General features: G+C 47.1%; 1 protein-coding gene across 3 annotated transcripts in view; it reads right to left on the bottom strand.

Moving 5' to 3' along the window:
• Positions 1–13788: 13788 nt before the first annotated feature.
• LOC140386752 (myeloperoxidase-like) overlaps positions 13789–17395 on the bottom strand; it is a 103759-nt gene continuing 100152 nt past the window's right edge. For all 3 annotated transcript variants that reach the window (XM_072469405.1, XM_072469406.1, XM_072469408.1), the window contains one exon: positions 13789–14813. In XM_072469405.1, coding sequence (XP_072325506.1) covers positions 14674–14813 — 140 coding nt within the window. In that variant the 3' untranslated portion in view covers positions 13789–14673. The remainder of the gene's footprint in view (positions 14814–17395) is intronic.

The raw sequence follows: 17395 nt of genomic DNA, 5'->3' as shown, positions 1-17395 counted from the left end.
TGCCAGACTTTTAATGTGTAAACACAATTAGTCTGCAAGCGTGAGCTCATCCAAAACCCTGCTGTCCACACCCTTACTCATATCACGTTCCATTCACCTATCTCTTCTCTACTCATTGATGTACATTGGCTCCTGGTTGAACAACATCTTGAAATTAAGATTCTCATCCTTATTTCCATAATCCTCCATTGTACTGTCCTGCCCTATTCCCCTAATCAGGGCCTGTTGGCCAAGTTGTTTAGTAGATGGTGCTGAATAACACTGATGGAGCGGGTTCAATTCAAGCTGGGGGTAATTCTTGGGGCCTGCTTCTTTTACTTCCCCAATTGTGACATCATGGCATTATTGAGCTATAATTAGCAAGCCTAGTATAACAGGCATGCAGCCCGCTGAGGTATCTGCACTCATAACAGTTCTTCCCTGTTGAAAACTGTACAGAACTCGTCCTGAAACTACACCAGTTGCCATTGCAGAAGTTATACTTCCCAGTATATCTTGAAATAACTTTGAAGGCTTTGTACACATGTTCTGGATAATTGTTCCTTTTGGGTTTTTTCTAAGATTTATGGGTGTTTCATTTGTAGATTGGAATTGACATAGGAATCAATTAAATTGCCTTCTGCAGCCAAGGCCCTAAGCTCTGGAGTTCCCTCCATAAATCTCTCTGTTTCTTTATCTTTCTTTCATCTTTTATGGCTATCCTCAAGGCATTTCCCGTTGATCAAGCATTTGACCACCTGGCCCAATATTGCTCAGTGTCACATTTTGTTTTATGACACTCCTGTGAAGGGCCTTATTATGTTCAAGGTGTTTTATTGTGAGGCAGAGTGGAAGTGCCAGAAAGACACAGAGCGAGTATCATTTTGTGACTGTAATAATGTATAGAACACACTGATAGAAATAGTTTTCAATATCTGACCAATACCAGTTGCTCTGAGGCAGGCAGTCCTGCCTTGTCAGTCAAGATTCATATGCCCAGCCTTCTAATGGCTTAACAGTCATCTTTTCAAAACTAAATATCATACGTTAATGTCTGTGTTCATGCCAGTGTGGCTCAGGTGTGATAAAGCCATTAGCTATTCAGAAACATCAAACCTTCTAGCCAATTTCCCTGTGCATCAACAGGCAAAACCCCTTCTTGCCTCTGTCTCCGTTTTATGGGCCAGGGTTTAGAGAACCCCAAAGTGTATCATGGACTTCACCTGACCCACAACTTTTACTAGATTGTGGCATGGGGAGCACACAGCCCACTCTACAGGTGTGGTACAGCAGAAATGGAAAAGTATTCTTTAAAGCAAAACAATGTTTATTCTATGAACTCAAGTTAACCTTCTTAAAACAGACAGTGAACATATGAGCAACCATCAATTCAAATACAACCCCCAAAGAATACAACACTAAATAATGCTTTAAGCATTCCTTTTAACATCCATAAGACTTAAAGCACCTTTCACCAGAAGCACATTAGGTTCACATTCACGACTGAGAACATTTATAATTCTGAATTCACCAAATGATCAAGAGATAGTATTTTGATGGCAGGGAGAACAGCAGTACACCTGCTTGGTCTGGCTTCATCTCCAACACTGAAAACGAAACTAAAACACACCCTGCAGCAAACAGCCTAAAATGAAAGTAAAAAGCTGACAGACAGCCCAGCTCCACCCACACTCTGACATCACTGATAATACCCATTTTCTAAAGGTACATTTCTTAAACACCTATTTCTTAAAGGTCCTCTCACATGATACCGTTCACTCAGCTTTTCAGATCTGTTGCACAATGGGGATGATTTTCCATGTTATTCTCCCTGTCATTTTCCATAATTTAGATGAAAAACTGGCAGAATTTTGGATTACTGTTGCCCCTTGGGAGGGATAACATTCTTTACTGGACATTTCTGTCTCTCCTCAGGCCCCCCAAAAGCTTACTTATTATCAGTCTCAATTCTGTTGAGGCGGGGCAGTGAATTAGTTCCATGGTCTGCAAAACCCTGTGCCTCAGTTAAGGTGTGCTCCATTTCTTTGAGAGCTGCTGTGCGTGGAGCCGAATCTGTACACATACAAACGTCCCACTCAGGAAAATGGGCTGGGGGACCTAGGATCAGGATGGTAAATAATCAATCGTCTTGGGAAAAGGAATACCTGACATTTTGACAAAAGAACCTCAAAGTTTCTCTGTTTTGCGACATCACTTAACATTTCCTCCGAACTTAAATTCCCGATACTCGGGGTGATCTTTGCTCTGCCCTCGCTATCATCTCAATGGCAGTAAAGTCCTTCCAAATACCATGTGCCTAGAACTGTACTCCGTGCTCTAGCAATAATATTCCCTCTTTAGATATGTACTATTCTTCTGCTGATATAACCAAGTAACTTGGGCTAGATTCTCCGCCCCCCCCCCCCCCCCCCCCCCCCCCCCCCCCAGATGGCCAAATCGCGTTTGGCGACTGGACGGAGAATCCATTTTCGCGCACAAAATCGGGACCGGCGCCGGTTTTGCAATCCTCCGCCCCCCCCCCCCCCCCCCCGAAAATTGTATGCCGAGCCGAATATCCACTGTCTCAACACATTGCCTGAGGCCCGCCCCGCGATGCTTTGTTGCCAACCGACCAAATTCCCGACGGCGTGGTTCTAACATGGTCCCACAGTCCGTGATCCTCGCGTGGCGGCTGCGGACTCAGTCCGGGGACGCCACAGTCGGTGGAGGGCTGATCGTTGGGTAGGGGGCTTCATTCGGGGCTGAGAGCAATGTGTGCAGGCGGTCCGGGGCGTGCGAGCGGTCGATGTGGGGCACTATTTTGCCGGTCCAAGTCCAGGGGCTGGGTCCGCTATGGAGCACGGCGGCAGCCGCTGGAGGCCGCCACCATGCGCATGCGCGGCCTCTGACCCGGAAGTGCAGGGGGTCATATCGCCAGCTAGAGCTGCGAGCTCCATGACAGCTGCCTACTAGTCCCCAGCAAAACAGGGAATGTGTGGCCTTTTGATGCTAGTTTTTCTGGCGTAAAAGTCCACAGTTTTCCTGACGGCGTGGGGACATAGTCCCAAAATATGGAGAATCCAGCCCCTTGTTTTTCTTTGTTCCAGTCAAATACTATGCTGGAAGTTTCATAGACTTTACCAAATTCTTAAAAAATGGAAAGTACTTGAATAAGAACCCCTGGGCTACTGCCATTCCTTTCTAGCCTAAAAATCTCTCATTTGTTGGTTCCATCTGTTCCAAATTTTTATATTAATGATTTATCTAGTACCGGAATCCTATTATCTAAGCGCCCTGTAGCGGTTAATCAATCATCAATGGGAAGCCTTGTCAAAATTCTTGCAGACCTCTAAAACTGTACCATCAAATGGAATTCTTTGTCTGTGCCAGTAATATCTTTGAGATATTCCAGCTAGTTAAGTAACCGTGAGATTGCTCTCTTCCTGAATCTACACCCAGTTGCCCTTGCGGAAGTAATACTTCCCAAATGTCACCTGGTATATCTCAAAATAACTTCAAAGTTTTTACATCAAGTGTTCTGTACAATTGTTCCTTCTAGGCTGTTTCTACGATTTATGGGTGTTTAATTTGTCGATTGAATTTTGCGTAGGAGTCAATTTAATTGCTGGCAAAGGTCAAGGAATTTAATTTTCCTGGGGAATTCAATATTGCCAGTGTTCAGCTCATCAGCAAATAGGACTGTGCCAAATATAAATCATGTCCCAACCTTAATACTTGCAGCATTAATAAACCTCTTTTGACTAAATTGCTGATCAACTTTAGTTTGGATTTCAATCCAGTTTCACATTCTGCAGCTGACACTGAAACCCCCATGAAACTGGAAGAAATGGTTATTTATTGTCATGGGCACGATTCTCAGAAAAGATTTCTGTGTGGGAGCGAGCGGGAACTACCACGAGCTTCCCAACGCTCGGCCCGGCAAGGCCGGCAGTGCAATACTAGGTTAATTGGTCCACTTAAGGAGGCCCATGGGCTTCACGCTGCAAATGAAGGCTCGCCAGCCCCCCACTAACAAGGTTGAGCAGCACTTAAACAGCTCTTGCACAGCCAACCCTACTCAGCTCACAGCCATGGCACCGAGACAACCGGCCCCAAGATTTGGAGACGCAGACCTGGGGCGGCTCCTAGATGTGTTCAAGGCCAGGAAGGATATCCTGTTCCCCCGAGAGGGTGAACTACAGGGCAGCCAGTGTCGCCTAGGCTTAAGTGGCAGCGGCCGTCTGCTTGTGCAGCATGACCAGAAGGACAGGCTGCCAGTGCCGCAAGACCTATACCGGGCCACATGTGTGAGTTGGCAACCCCTGCCCCCCACCAACCACGGTGAACCACACGTGCAGCTAACGATGCCCTATCTGTGTCTCCGCAGGAGAAGCTGTCCACAACCATTGGGAGAGGGCCCAGACTGGCGGCGGAGTGCCGGGCATCAGGATCCTCGCCACCTTCGACAAACGGGCCCTGGAGGTTACGAGTGGCCGAGGACAGAGTGGTCACCAACGTGGAGGTCAGCGCATGCTGCAGAGGTGAGGATCCACCAGGTCCCAGGGAGGAGTCCCAGAGGCTACGGACCCAGAAGGCAGCGTAAGCAATGCCTGGCACCGAGGCCACACTGCTAGGGTGGCGATCGCTGTGGGGAGCCTGGTGCACAACGTCAGCAGCATTAGTGGAGGTGTACAAGGCTTGGGGCAGTCGGTGACTGCCATGGCTGAGGGACTTGGTAGACTGTCTGCCGCTAGACAGGTAGGCACACTACAGCTACGGTCCCAATGGATGTCCACTCCCCACGCCCAGCCCTATCAGCAGTCAACATCCTCACGCATGTTGGTGACACACAGTGCCCTCAACCACAACCAGGTGGCACCCTGCTGGTGAGGTAGCACGCGGCCCACTCAAGAAGGTCACCACGGTAGACCCCACAGGAGGGAGTGGGACAGGGGCCACAGAGCATAAAGCTGACAGAGGCGGGTGGTGGGCATGGGGGCCCCCCAGTGCCAGGGTGAAGGGTGATGGCGAGCGTGATTGGCCCTACCACACAGCTACCCTGCATCACTGGCCCAAGCCCCTGCCACCTCCAAGGGTGGCCAAAGGGGGTAACTCTGACTGCCCTGGAGGCCCTGGCCCATGCCATCATCCAACACCTGCACCCCAAATCAGCGGCCTCCTGCTCAGCCCCCCCCCCCCCCCCCCCACACACTCTCACAATCCAACCTCCCCACACCCACACACAACCGGTACACCCTGTACACCCATCCCAACCCGTCCCTCACACCCTGTCAGCAGAAGGCCGAGGCAAGTCGGAACATTGGTGAACATGTGTTTATGGTGACAGTGCTATGTACAACAACTGTGACCTAGCCCCTAACACTATTCTATGTGCTGCATCCATGCCAATTTAGCTTGTGTTTACCTTTCTTGTGTTTACCTTTCTAACCTTGCGTGTCCAGACGCTCCTTCCAGATGGTCCCCCAGGTGGTACATTAGAAGTGGAGGAGGCCTGCTGTGTAAGCCGCCCTGTAACCTGGGTCCACTTTGGCAGCCATCCTCTGGAGCGACCGGTGCCCGCTGCCCATCGGTTGCACCAGGGATAGTTGGGGGAAGTCAGAGGTGCTGTAGTGTTCCGGCAACGCCCCCTGCGGGTGTCACCAACACGGGCCTCATAACCTCTTTCTCTCTCGGGGTGCCCGACAGCTCCCGGGCTACTACTGTGGCCAGAGTGAACTCTGGGGGCTCCGCCATCACCTGGCGCTACCAGTCTTGGAGGCCCACTCTCATCTCTACCAGGATCTCTATACTCATGGCCATGGAGCACAGGGACTTTGCCATGTCCCTCTGGGACTGGCTCAGCTCAGCCAGCCCCAGGTCAATGCTCTTGATGCCTCCAGCCATGGCCTGTTATGATTGGGCCATGCTCTGGAGCTCTGGTACATGGCTGCCTGTGACATGGTCGCCCTGTCCGGTGCCTCAGCCACCAACCTCACAGTGTGCCCCAGGCCTTGGACATTTTGACCCATGCCTAAACCTTCACACCCAAGGCCTCCACCGCGGACTCCACTCATGCAGTTTTGGCCATGGTGGCACTCATTGGTGGCAATACCTCCTACTCCTGCAAGTGGTTGCACTCCTCCAACTGCACCTGCAGGTGCTAGATAGTTGCTGACACCCCATCCTGTAGTCCCTGGCTCTGTCTCTGCATCTCCAACATGATGGGACCACCCTTTCCAGAAGCCAGACCTGTCTGAACAGCAACTGGGCCCTGTGGTCGGACTCTCTCTGACCGTCTGCTCCCTCTGGGGTTCCTACCTCCTCCTGATGCATGTGTGTGGTGCGGGCCAGGTAGTGCCACAGGAGCCTCTTCACTAAAATACCCAGCCGACCAGCCGAGTGTCTCTGTGTTGGTGGAAGGTGCTAGTGATATGTTTTTGAAAACTCACCACTATTCTTAGAAGTCCCCCTATACCAAAAAGGGCCGACATTCTAAATGGTGATCAGGGATTCTCACTCCCTGACTCTGATGCAAGCTTCAGTGGGTGCTATTCATTCAGGTCAAACTATATTTTCAAGTTATCCCCTGGTATAACCCATACCTTCACCGAAGATTTCATCTACTTACCACTTAGTAGCATCGATCCGGGGTCCTGCATTGCTAAGTAAGTAAAGTAGACTAATAACCACTGTTTCAGGTTAAAACTTTTAAGTAATTTTATTATTATATATTTTTTTCTCTTTTTAAAAGCTTTACAGAAAAGTAAAAAGATCTTGCTTCTGGATCCTTCTGGTTGGTTGAAGGGACCTTCAGCCCCAACTTGACAATCAATCTTCTTTAAAGTCTGGTCTTCTTTAGATGTATCAGCTACTTTAGCTCGGCTGCTTTGCTCTGTCTCTTTCCCATGACCGAGCTGACTGTGACTCTGCTTGTTCCCTCTCTCTCTCTCTGAGTTCTGCTTCTGGTTCTGGATCTGATAGTTCCTGCCCTGGTCTCGAGGTTTATATTTGCTTTCTAACAATTAAGTTTTTTGATGTTATTGTAAAGTAACTCTTATTTTCTTTGATTGTAAAAAGGAATTTTGATCTAAAACAGTCTAATCCAACGAAGTATTCATTTTGACATGACTTCATCTCATAGATCTGATTACATTGTGTCCTTTGTGGTGTTCAAAATGCTTTGGTTTCAATAGAGGTGTTACTTTTAATTCCTGTCATTTCTATAGTTTTATTTTCCAGTTGTGTCCTCAGCTCAATTTTGACTTTGATTTTGGCTTGATATTATGTTTCTCGTAGACTGATAGCCTCCAGTTTTCTTTAATTTACCTGGTATTAGCAAATTCTCACACTTAGAATTATCACAAAATTCAACTGAACTCATCCATTCTTTTCCAGATCCTTACTAAGTTAGTTACTTTCAATGAAGGTGTGAGCCATTGTCTTTGGCTTCATTCAAAATCCTGTTTGCTTGTTTGCTAAGACTGCTTGACCAAGGATATCTGCATTTTACAATCCTGCTCCTGGCAGCTGCTGTTAACCCTTTGTGGGATCTTTCCCTGTATCCTATCATGTCTCTCTCAGACCAGATATTGCCAGACTTCCATGTTTCAAATGACACATCTTTCTATATTATCAATTACAGATAGCAGTGACGAAAAGTCGGTGACATCACTGGACATGTGCTCCGGGGTGTCGTAGGGCTGCGGCTCAGGCGTTGGACCCCCGACGGTCCCGCCTTGTCACAGGAGAGCCATAGGGTAGCGGCTGGGAGCAGGGCGGTTCCACAGCATCTGGTGGTGGCCCTGCAAGACACCGTACAAGATGCATGGTGGGAGGGTGGGAAGGGGTGACTCACATGCCATAGGGACATCGCAACACATTAGTTGTCCCATGTTGACCTCTGCCTCTGCAACTGCCATCTCTCCCACCCCGCTGATCAAGTCCATTGTCCTCTGCCCTGTGACCGTGAGGGGCTGCAGGTCCGGCGGGCCCCCTCCCGTTTTTTGTCTCCCTAGCGGTTGTGGGCCGCCTTCTCCTGGGGGACAGTTAATGCAGTGTGAGATACTTGGACGCGGGCAGCACAGGGCGTCCGCAGTTGGTGGCCTATGTGCACGGGGTATCTGGCCAACGCAGATGGTACACGTGTTGGCATGCGGTGCAAAGCGGGGTGCGAGAGGGCTGCCAATGGGGGGGTGTTGAAGGGTGTGAGTGGGGAATGTAGGACGCGGGGTGGTACCAGGGACATGGAGGTGGTGACTCACCATGTCTGGCCTGGGGGGTTGCCAGCACCACCTACTCATCCAGTTGGTGGGGGCGGCATGGGGATTGGAGGGGTGAGGGGTGTGGGGTTGGGGTTGGAGGGGTGAGGGGTGTGGGGTTGGGGTTGGAGGGGTGAGGGGTGTGGGGTTGGGGTTGGTGGGACGAGGGTGGTGGTAACTTGCCCGGGTCACCCTGAGGAGGTCGCGCAGCATATTCCAGCACGGCTGCCCGGTGAAACAGCACCCTACCTAGGCCCACTTCCCCATCCTATCACCGTAACCCCACCTAACCTACATATCCTTGACCACTAAGGGACAATTTAGCATGGCCAATCCATTTAACCTGCATGTCTTTGAACTGTGGGAGGAAACCCACGCAGTCATGGGGAGAATGCGCAAACTTAACACAGTTACCCAAGGTTGGAATTGAACCTGGGTCCCTGGTGCTGTGAGGCAACAGTGCTAACCACTGTTCCACCTAGCTGTCCTGTTCCTGCAGCGCATCTTGCAGATGGTGGATGCAGCTGCTACTGTGCGTTGGTGGTGTAAGGAGTTAATGTTTGTGCCAATCAACTGGGCTGCTTTGTCCTGGATGGTGTTGAGCTTCTTGAGTGTTGTTGGAGCTGCACTCATCCAGGCAAATGGAGAGTATTCCATTACACTCCTGACTTGTGTCTTGTAGGTGGTGGACAGGCTTTGGGGAGTCAGAAGGTGAGTTATTTGCTGCAGGATTCATAGCCTCTGATCAGCTCTTATAGCCACAATATGGTTAGTCAAGTTCAGTCTCTGGTCAATGGGCCCCAGGATGTTGATAGTGGGGGGATTCAGTAATGGTGATGCCATTGAATGTTAAGAGGCGATGGTTTGATACTCCCTTATTGGAGATGGTCATTGACTGGCACCTATGTGTCATGAATGCTACTTGCCACTTGTCAGCTCTGCCTGGATATTGTCCGGGTCTTGCTGAATTTGTACGTGGACTGCTTCAGAGTCTGAGCTTGTGAATGGTGCTGAACATTGTGTAATCATCAACGAACATCCCCACACCTGATCTTATGTTGGAAGGAAGGTCATTGATGAAGCAGCTGAAGATGGTTGGCCTAAGACACCATCCTGAGGAACTCCTGCAGTGATGTCCTGGGACTGGGATGACTAACCTCCAACAACCACAACCATCTTCCTTTGTGCCAGGCATGACTCCAACTAGTGCAGAGTTTTCCCCCTGATTCCCATTGACTCCAGTTTTGCTAAGGCTACTTGATACCATACTTGGTCAAATGCTGTCTGGATGTCAAGGGCAGTCACTCTAACCTCACCATATTCGAACCAAGGGTGAAATGAGGGAAGAAGATGAGTGGTCCTAGCAGAATCCAAACTGAGCTACAGTGAGCATGTTATTGGCAAGTAAGTGCCGATTGATAGCACTGTGGGTGACCCCTTCCGCTCAGCACTTTACTGATGGTTGAAAGTAGGGCAGTAATTGGCCGGGTTGGATTTTCCCTGTTTTTTGTGTACAGAACATTCTTGGGCAATTTTTCACATTGCTGGGTAGATGCCAATGTTGTAGCTGAACTGGAACAGCTTGGCTAGGGGCGCGGCAAGTTCTGGAGCAGAAGTCTTTAATACGATTGCCGGAATATTGCCAGGACCCACGGTCTTTGCAGTATCCAGTGCCTTCAGCCGTTTCTTGATATCATGTGGGGTGAATCGGATTGGATGAAGACTGGCATCTGTGATGCAGGAGACCTCTGGAAGAAACGAAGATGAATCATTTGCTCGGCACATCAAACTGAAAATTACTGCGAAAGCTTCTGCCTTGTCTTTTGCACTGATGTGGTGGGCTCCTACATCATTGAACGACCTCCTCCTCCAGGGTGTTGTTTAATTGTCCATCACCATTAATGAATGGTTGTGGCAGGACTGTAGAGCTTAGATCTGATCTGTTGGTTGCATGATCACTTAGCTCTGTCTATCACTTGCTGCTTATGTTGTTTGATATGCAAGTAGTCCTGTGTTTTACCTCATTTTTCAATATGCCTGGCATGCCTCCTGAACTATTCATTGAGCCAGGGCTGATCCCCCAGCTTGACGGTAATGGTAGAGTGGGGGAATATGCTGGGCATGAGTTTATAGATTATGGCTGAGTGCAATTTTGCTGCTGCTGATGGCCCACAATGCCTCATGGATGCCCAGTCTGAGGGCGGCACCGTGGTTAGCATTGCTGCCTCCGGCACTGAGGATGCAGGCTCAAACCCTAGCCCTGGGTCACTGTCCATGTGGAGTTTGCACATTCTCCCCGTGTCTGCGTGGGTTTCACCCCCACAACCCAAAGATGTGCATTGTAGGTGGTTGACCACACTAAATTGCCCCTTAATTGGAAAAAATAATTGGGTACTCTAAATTTATTTTTTAAAAACATGGATGCCCAGTCTCAAATTGCCAGGTCTGTCCTGAATCTATCCCATTTAGCACGATGATAGTGCCACACAGCACAATGGAGGGTCTCCTCAATGTGAGGATGGAAATTCATCTCCACAATGCAGTCCTACCAATACTGTCATGGACAGATGCATCTGCAGCAGGCATGTTGGTGAGGATGAGTTCGAGTATTTCCCTTTTGTTGGTTCCCTCACCGCCTATCACAAACACAGTCTAGCTGCTATGCCCTTTAGGATTCAGACAGGTCGGTCAGTACTGGTGCTACCGAGCCATTCTTTGTGATGGGCATTGATGTCCCCCACTCAGAGTACATTCTATGCCCTTGCCACCCTCAGTGCTTCCTCCAAGTGGTGTTCGAGTACTGATTCATCAGCTGGCGGGAGACGATACATGGTAACCAGGAGGAGGTTCCCTTGTTTGACCTAATACCCCGAGACTTCATGAGGTCCTGGGTCGATGTTGAGGACTCCCAGGGCAACTCCCTCCTGACTCTGTACCATTGTGCCACTACCTCTGCTGGGGTCTGTCCTGCTGGTGGGGCAGGACATACCCAGAGATGGTATAGTGGTGTTTGGGACATTATCTGTGAGGTATGACTATGTAAGGCTGTTAATTGACCAGTCTGTGGGATGGCTTTCCAAAGTTTGCCTTTGTAGCGAGCGGTTTGATACAACTGAGTGGGCTTGTTCGGCCATTTCAGAGGGCATTTAAGAGTCAATTACATTTCTGTGGATCTTCAGTAACGCGTAGGACAAACCAGGTGAGGGCTGCAGATTTCTTTGCCGAAAGGACATTAGTGTAGACAATGATTTCATGGTCATCATTAGACTTTTAATTTCAGATATTTATTGGATTCTGCCATGGCGGGATTCAAACCCGGATCCCCAGAGTAAAATCCTGGGTCTATGAATCACTAATCCAGTGACAAAATCACTATGCCACCATCTCCCTGCGTAAATCACAAAGAATGCAAGTTCAGCAGGTAATTTATTTCAAAGGGAATGGAATATAAAAATAAGGAAGTCTTGCTAAAACCATAAAAGGCACTTGTTAGATGCACCTGGAATACTGTGAACTGTTTCTTTTTCTATGAGGAAAGATATACTGGCATTGAATGCAATCCAGAGAAGGGTCACTAGGTTGATCCAGGGTATGGAGGGATTTTCTTATGAGGATAGGTTGAGTAGATTGGTAGTGCACTCATTGTTCTCAAAAGAATGAGAGGCGACCTTATTGAGACATATAGGATTCTAATGGGCTTGACAGGGTAGATGCTGAGAGGTTCTTTCCTCTTGTACATGAGTCTGGGACCAGAGGGCATAATCTCATCGTAAGAGGTCGCCCATTTAAGACAGAGGTGAGGAGGAATTTCTTCTCTCAGAAGGTAGTGAATCTGTTTAGTTCTTTATCGCAGAGAGCTGTGGAGGCTGGGTCATTTAGCATGTTCAAGGCTGAGATAGACAGATTTGTAATCAGTAAGGAAATCAAGGGTTATGGGGATAAGGCGGGAAAGTGGAGTTGAAGATTATCACATCAGATCAGTCATGATCTTATTGAATGGCGCGGAACAGACTCAATGGGCCGAAAGCCCTAAATCTGTTCTGACATCTTATGGTCTTATGGCCTAAGTCTTGCAGGTTATATGAAAAACCTCTTTTAGGATGTTTTTAATTCATTCTTTTCTAAAACAGTTGTCAAGCGTTTAATTCTTGTTGGGCTCCTCTTCCTCTGCCTAATTATCTTGCTGTCAAAAAAAACACCTATCAGGTTCAGCTTGAATGTAGCAAAGTGACAATTTGACATTTACTACCTTTCAGATTATACAGCAGAGTACAGTAGTCATCCTCTCTATTGTATTACATAAAGGATAATGATAGGTTCCATTGTGTACTATTCCATTGACAATGTTTATTTTGGCGCAGATTTTGGCTCATAGACTCCGTTTGCTCTTGTGTGAAAACCACAGATTTCTGTGAGCATCAAACAAAAATATTGGGAGAAAGCCAGAATGTGTTCTTTATACAATAACATCCTTTGCTACTTGCATACATGGTTAACTCTTTTTCTGCTGTTCCTCGGTAACTGCTTATTGAGTTCGAGGCCCAAGAGAGAGCAGCAGTTTGTAGAGTATAAATGCAGCATCTTAAAATTTGGGGGATGGAAGAAAAAAGGTGGAAGAAAGGGAAAGTCTTAGCTGTCAAAGTGAGTAAAGTCCAGTGCTGGTATAAACACTGAGGGTGAGGTTCTCCGTTGGCCAACGGCGAAATGGGGCGTGCGATCAGGTGGAGAATAGCTCCCGACACCGAAATCGCGGCAGGCGTCGGTTTGATGCTGAATCGCAATGCTCAGCCTCCTCGAAAGCAACATCATTGCGATGCACGTTGTGTGAATTAACAACCCAGTTCGCATCTTATTAGCAGGCCTACCTTTGATTCTCCGCCTCCGATGGGCCGAGTTCCCGACGGCAAGTCCCGTGTGCTCTCACAAATCGTGAACCTGGCGTGGTGGCTGCTGAGCGAGAGAGAGGGTATATGGACAGTGTCCAGCACCACCATCCTTCGCCAACAGTCAGGCCTCTGGCCATGATGCTTCTGCCAGGGCTGGGGGAGTAGTGGGGGTGGCCAGGAGGTGGGCTGTGGGGTCGGGGTGGATCGGTACGCAACACCATTACCGGAGCCGGCAAGACAGCCGCTGACAGCCCTCTATAAATATGGTGCCCTGGGTCGTATAGGTGATTAGGTGCTCTCTGGCTCCAGCCTACCCATCAGATGTATGGGTGGTCCAGCACAACCAGTGCCATCTTTTCGGCCGCGATCAGTGTGTGTGTCGGGGGTGTATAGTTTAAGTGCGGCTGCAGCTTGTCAGCCCTGTAAGTGCCCATCACAGACCCAGCGATTACCGCACCTTTTTTTTCCGTGTGTTCAGCTGGTGTTCTACGCAGCACAAGTGCTAGCCCCTCACCAGTAGCAGAATCGGTGCAGGTGTGGCACCGATTTTTATGACGTTCAACTCCACGGATCCTCCATTGGCATCAGCACTTAGACACAGGAACGGAGAATCCAGCTCCATTTGTTTGGCTCACGTCAGATAGAAAGAACCGTGTGGGACACAGTTTGGTTGCTGCTACTTCATTTTATTGATTTGACAGAAGCAAAGGTAATCACAGCTAAAGAAATTTCGATATTGTTCTGATTAGCGTGTCAGAGTATTAACTGGGAACAACGTAAAATAGCACAAAACAAAGCTTACTGAATAACAATTATGTCTGTAGTAAGTGAAAAGACATACATTTATTGCAATCCCCTGAACATCACATTGAATTGAATTGCAGTCACTTATTATGAAGGCAGGTGAAGCAGCCTATTTGTACAGAGCCAATTATCATAAGCAACAGATGAATAGAATAGCCCAAAACTTCTGTTGTACTCTAGTTGAGTAGATCAGGGATCATAAATGCCTTATTGGTTTGGATGGTCCTGTAGAGTCGGGGGGGGGGGGGGGGGGCGGGGGGGCAGTGGTGGGCGGATTTCATATACTGGAATACCATCTTCAGAGAAAATATTTTACATGGCACCCTGCTCCATACACCATGGTAATGGTAATTAATTCGTCGTAGTCCATGAGGGACCAAAGCCATCTCTCTCCATCATTGTTTGGACTCAATCCTCTGCAAGAGGGTCAGATAAAGGGATAAACAGTTACCACCACCTTCTCAAGGCAGGTTTGGATGGGAAATAAATGCTGCCTTGTCATTGCTGCTCATACTTCATGATCAACTAAAGAAGAAGCATGAGGACTGGGATCAGATGATTATGGTCCAGTGATTGAATGTATTGCCAAAGACCATAGAGTAGAGAATGGGAAGTCTCACTCCATCTACTGCACCTGGAGGTAACACACGTTAACTATATTTATATATTATACATGAAAGAATGATAAAGCCGATCCCCATCCACTTCACACCTTAGCACATCACCTACAGGCCTTAGCCTGTAGTTCAAGTGCTAACCCCTGAACCAGATGTATTACTGTCATCGAACAAATCTGTAAGCCATGTATCTTCTTTGGATTCCGCTGATCCGGGTTCACTTTTACCTCCATTTGAGCCAGTTATTCCCTCCGAGCTGCCAGAAACATCTGAAAATATTATTTAATATGTCAGTGCGTACAACCCTCAAATCTGTTATGTACTGAAGCAAACAAAAACAAAATACTGCAGATACTGGAAATCTGAAATAACACAAAAACATCTGGAACATCTCCTACTTTGTTTCCTGGATAGATTCTAATGTATTCTCCCAACTTCCCTGTCCCATCTATTCTGACAATTGTGGCAAAAAATGTCAGTGGAAATGCTTTGTATGTGTGTGTGTGTATATGACCCTATGTATGTGACTAATTTAATTGAGTTGGGGACTGAGCGCCTATGGAGTTGAGACCATCAAAGGGGCTAGGTGTGAAAAGCAGGAATTTGAAGTGAATGGGCTAAATTGGATGTCCGACAACTGAACACAACATAAGTAGACATTTGCATTAGGAGATAAGTGAGGATTTGATAAGAAGGAGTTTGCATTTTAAGGAAAGGTCGTAAGTAAACTTGTGAAAGGGTATTATGTTTTATTTGACCTAAGAGTGGGGTAATATGGAAGAGGAAAATATATTTATGGAAAGGTTGGGAGCTGTGTTGGGGTAATGACCATCTACGATCCTGGCAGTATATGCTAAGGGATGGTCATTTCTAAATCTAACCAAGTAAGAATATGTTGGAAATATGTTCTGGAAGACTATTTTTTGACTCTGTAAATGTAATATTTTATGTATCAATTTTCATTTAATTTACTTTATTAATAAATGTTTTACTTTACTATTGAAAATTACCAAAAGTGTTATTGTAATTTGTGATTCCTGACTTCAGCACCCTTATCTTGTATGAAATAGAAATTGAAAATTGTTGTGATAGCTTGCCAAGTTTCCCTTTGAGATTTGGTTAGTATGGCCATTACCACCTGCCATATCATAACAAAAGAACAACTCCCAGAGCAGCTTTTCCAATGTGACTCTGTATTGCTTCACCCAAGGACTCCTTTCCACCACCCACCCTTCATCATGGCCTTTTTTCTGTACATTTGCTCTCATTTCATCCTGCTCCACTCCCCTCCTCTTCATTATCCACCTCACCAGCCTTCACATTCAATAGATCACCATCCATTTCTACTACGCTATGTGATGCTACCATCAAACCCATTTCCCCCAACCCTTTCAACATTTCAAATTTACCATTCTCTCTACAATGTCCTGGTCCACTCTGCAATCAGAGTATGAAACCATAACCGTGTGTATCAGACTGTGGGACCCTAACCCTGTGTATCAGACTGTGGGACCCTAACCCTGTGTAGCAGACTGTGGGACCATAACTCTGTGTAGCAGATTGTGGGACTGTAACTCTGTGTAGCAGAGTGTGGAACTGCAACCCTGTGTAGCAGAGTGTGGAACTGCAACCCTGTGTAGCAGAGTGTGGAACTCCAACCCTGTGTAGCAGAGTGTGGAACTCCAACCCTGTGTAGCAGAGTGTGGAACTGCAACCCTGTGTAGCAGAGTGTGGAACTCCAACCCTGTGTAGCAGAGTGTGGAACTCCAACCCTGTGTAGCAGAGTGTGGAACTCCAACCCTGTGTAGCAGAGTGTGGAACTCCAACCCTGTGTAGCAGAGTGTGGAACTCCAACCCTGTGTAGCAGAGTGTGGAACTCCAACCCTGTGTAGCAGAGTGTGGAACTCCAACCCTGTGTAGCAGAGTGTGGAACTCCAACCCTGTGTAGCAGAGTGTGGAACTCCAACCCTGTGTAGCAGAGTGTGGAACTCCAACCCTGTGTAGCAGAGTGTGGAACTGGGTTTCACTCACTGAAAGAAAAAGTGAGAATACACTAGTGGATTTGGCACATACATATTGTTATAGAGTTAAACCTCTTTCAGAAAAAATAGTGATTAAAGCATAAACGTTTAGAAAAATTACACAATTTAAATAAACTAGGTAGAAATGTGATTGACTTTGGATAAGCAAGGGTGAGTATGAGACAATGTGAGGTTTACATTTTCCCCAGTCCAAAGCTCTGAACTCTGAAATTTTCTGTAAGGGCATATTTGAGCAATCGTCATAAGACAACTCTGTATTTTGAAACTCTGCCCTCAGTGTATGGTCACAACCTTTATTTAATCTACAGTTTTATTGGTTATTTTAAGGAAATAGCCCTTAATTGCCATTTTTAGGAATTGGTGATGTTAAAGAATTAGTTTTTGTCAATCTAAACAGTCTATTTATTTGTTTATGGGTTGTGAGCTTCATTGACTAGCCAGAATTTATTGCCCATGCCAATTTGAAGTTGGTGGTGAGCTATTTCTTGAACCACTGAAGTTCAGATACACCCATACTGTTGTTAGGAAGGGAGTTCAGGGTTTTGGACCCACAAGTGTCATGAAAGCAGAGGTAGTTTTAGATGAGCTATATTTGTATTGTTAAATAAAGTACAGATTTAAGTGGGTTTAATTTAATGTTTTGTGTAAGGAGAGTAGAACTCCAATTAGATTTATGTTAGACAAAGTTGTTTGCATGTGTGAGGCTTTGCTTTCTATTCTGCTCAGAGACGTTTACAGCTTGAAAAGTAAATAAGTCGTGGAGAAGACAAGCGATTTTACACAGCAATCGGGGCACCTTTAGAGTAGGA

This window comes from Scyliorhinus torazame, chromosome 12 (genome assembly GCF_047496885.1).
Source record: "Scyliorhinus torazame isolate Kashiwa2021f chromosome 12, sScyTor2.1, whole genome shotgun sequence".
Taxonomy (NCBI): Eukaryota; Metazoa; Chordata; class Chondrichthyes; order Carcharhiniformes; family Scyliorhinidae; genus Scyliorhinus; species Scyliorhinus torazame.
The sequence above is the reverse complement of the archived record's forward strand: the minus strand, read 5'-3'. Positions and strand labels throughout refer to the sequence as shown.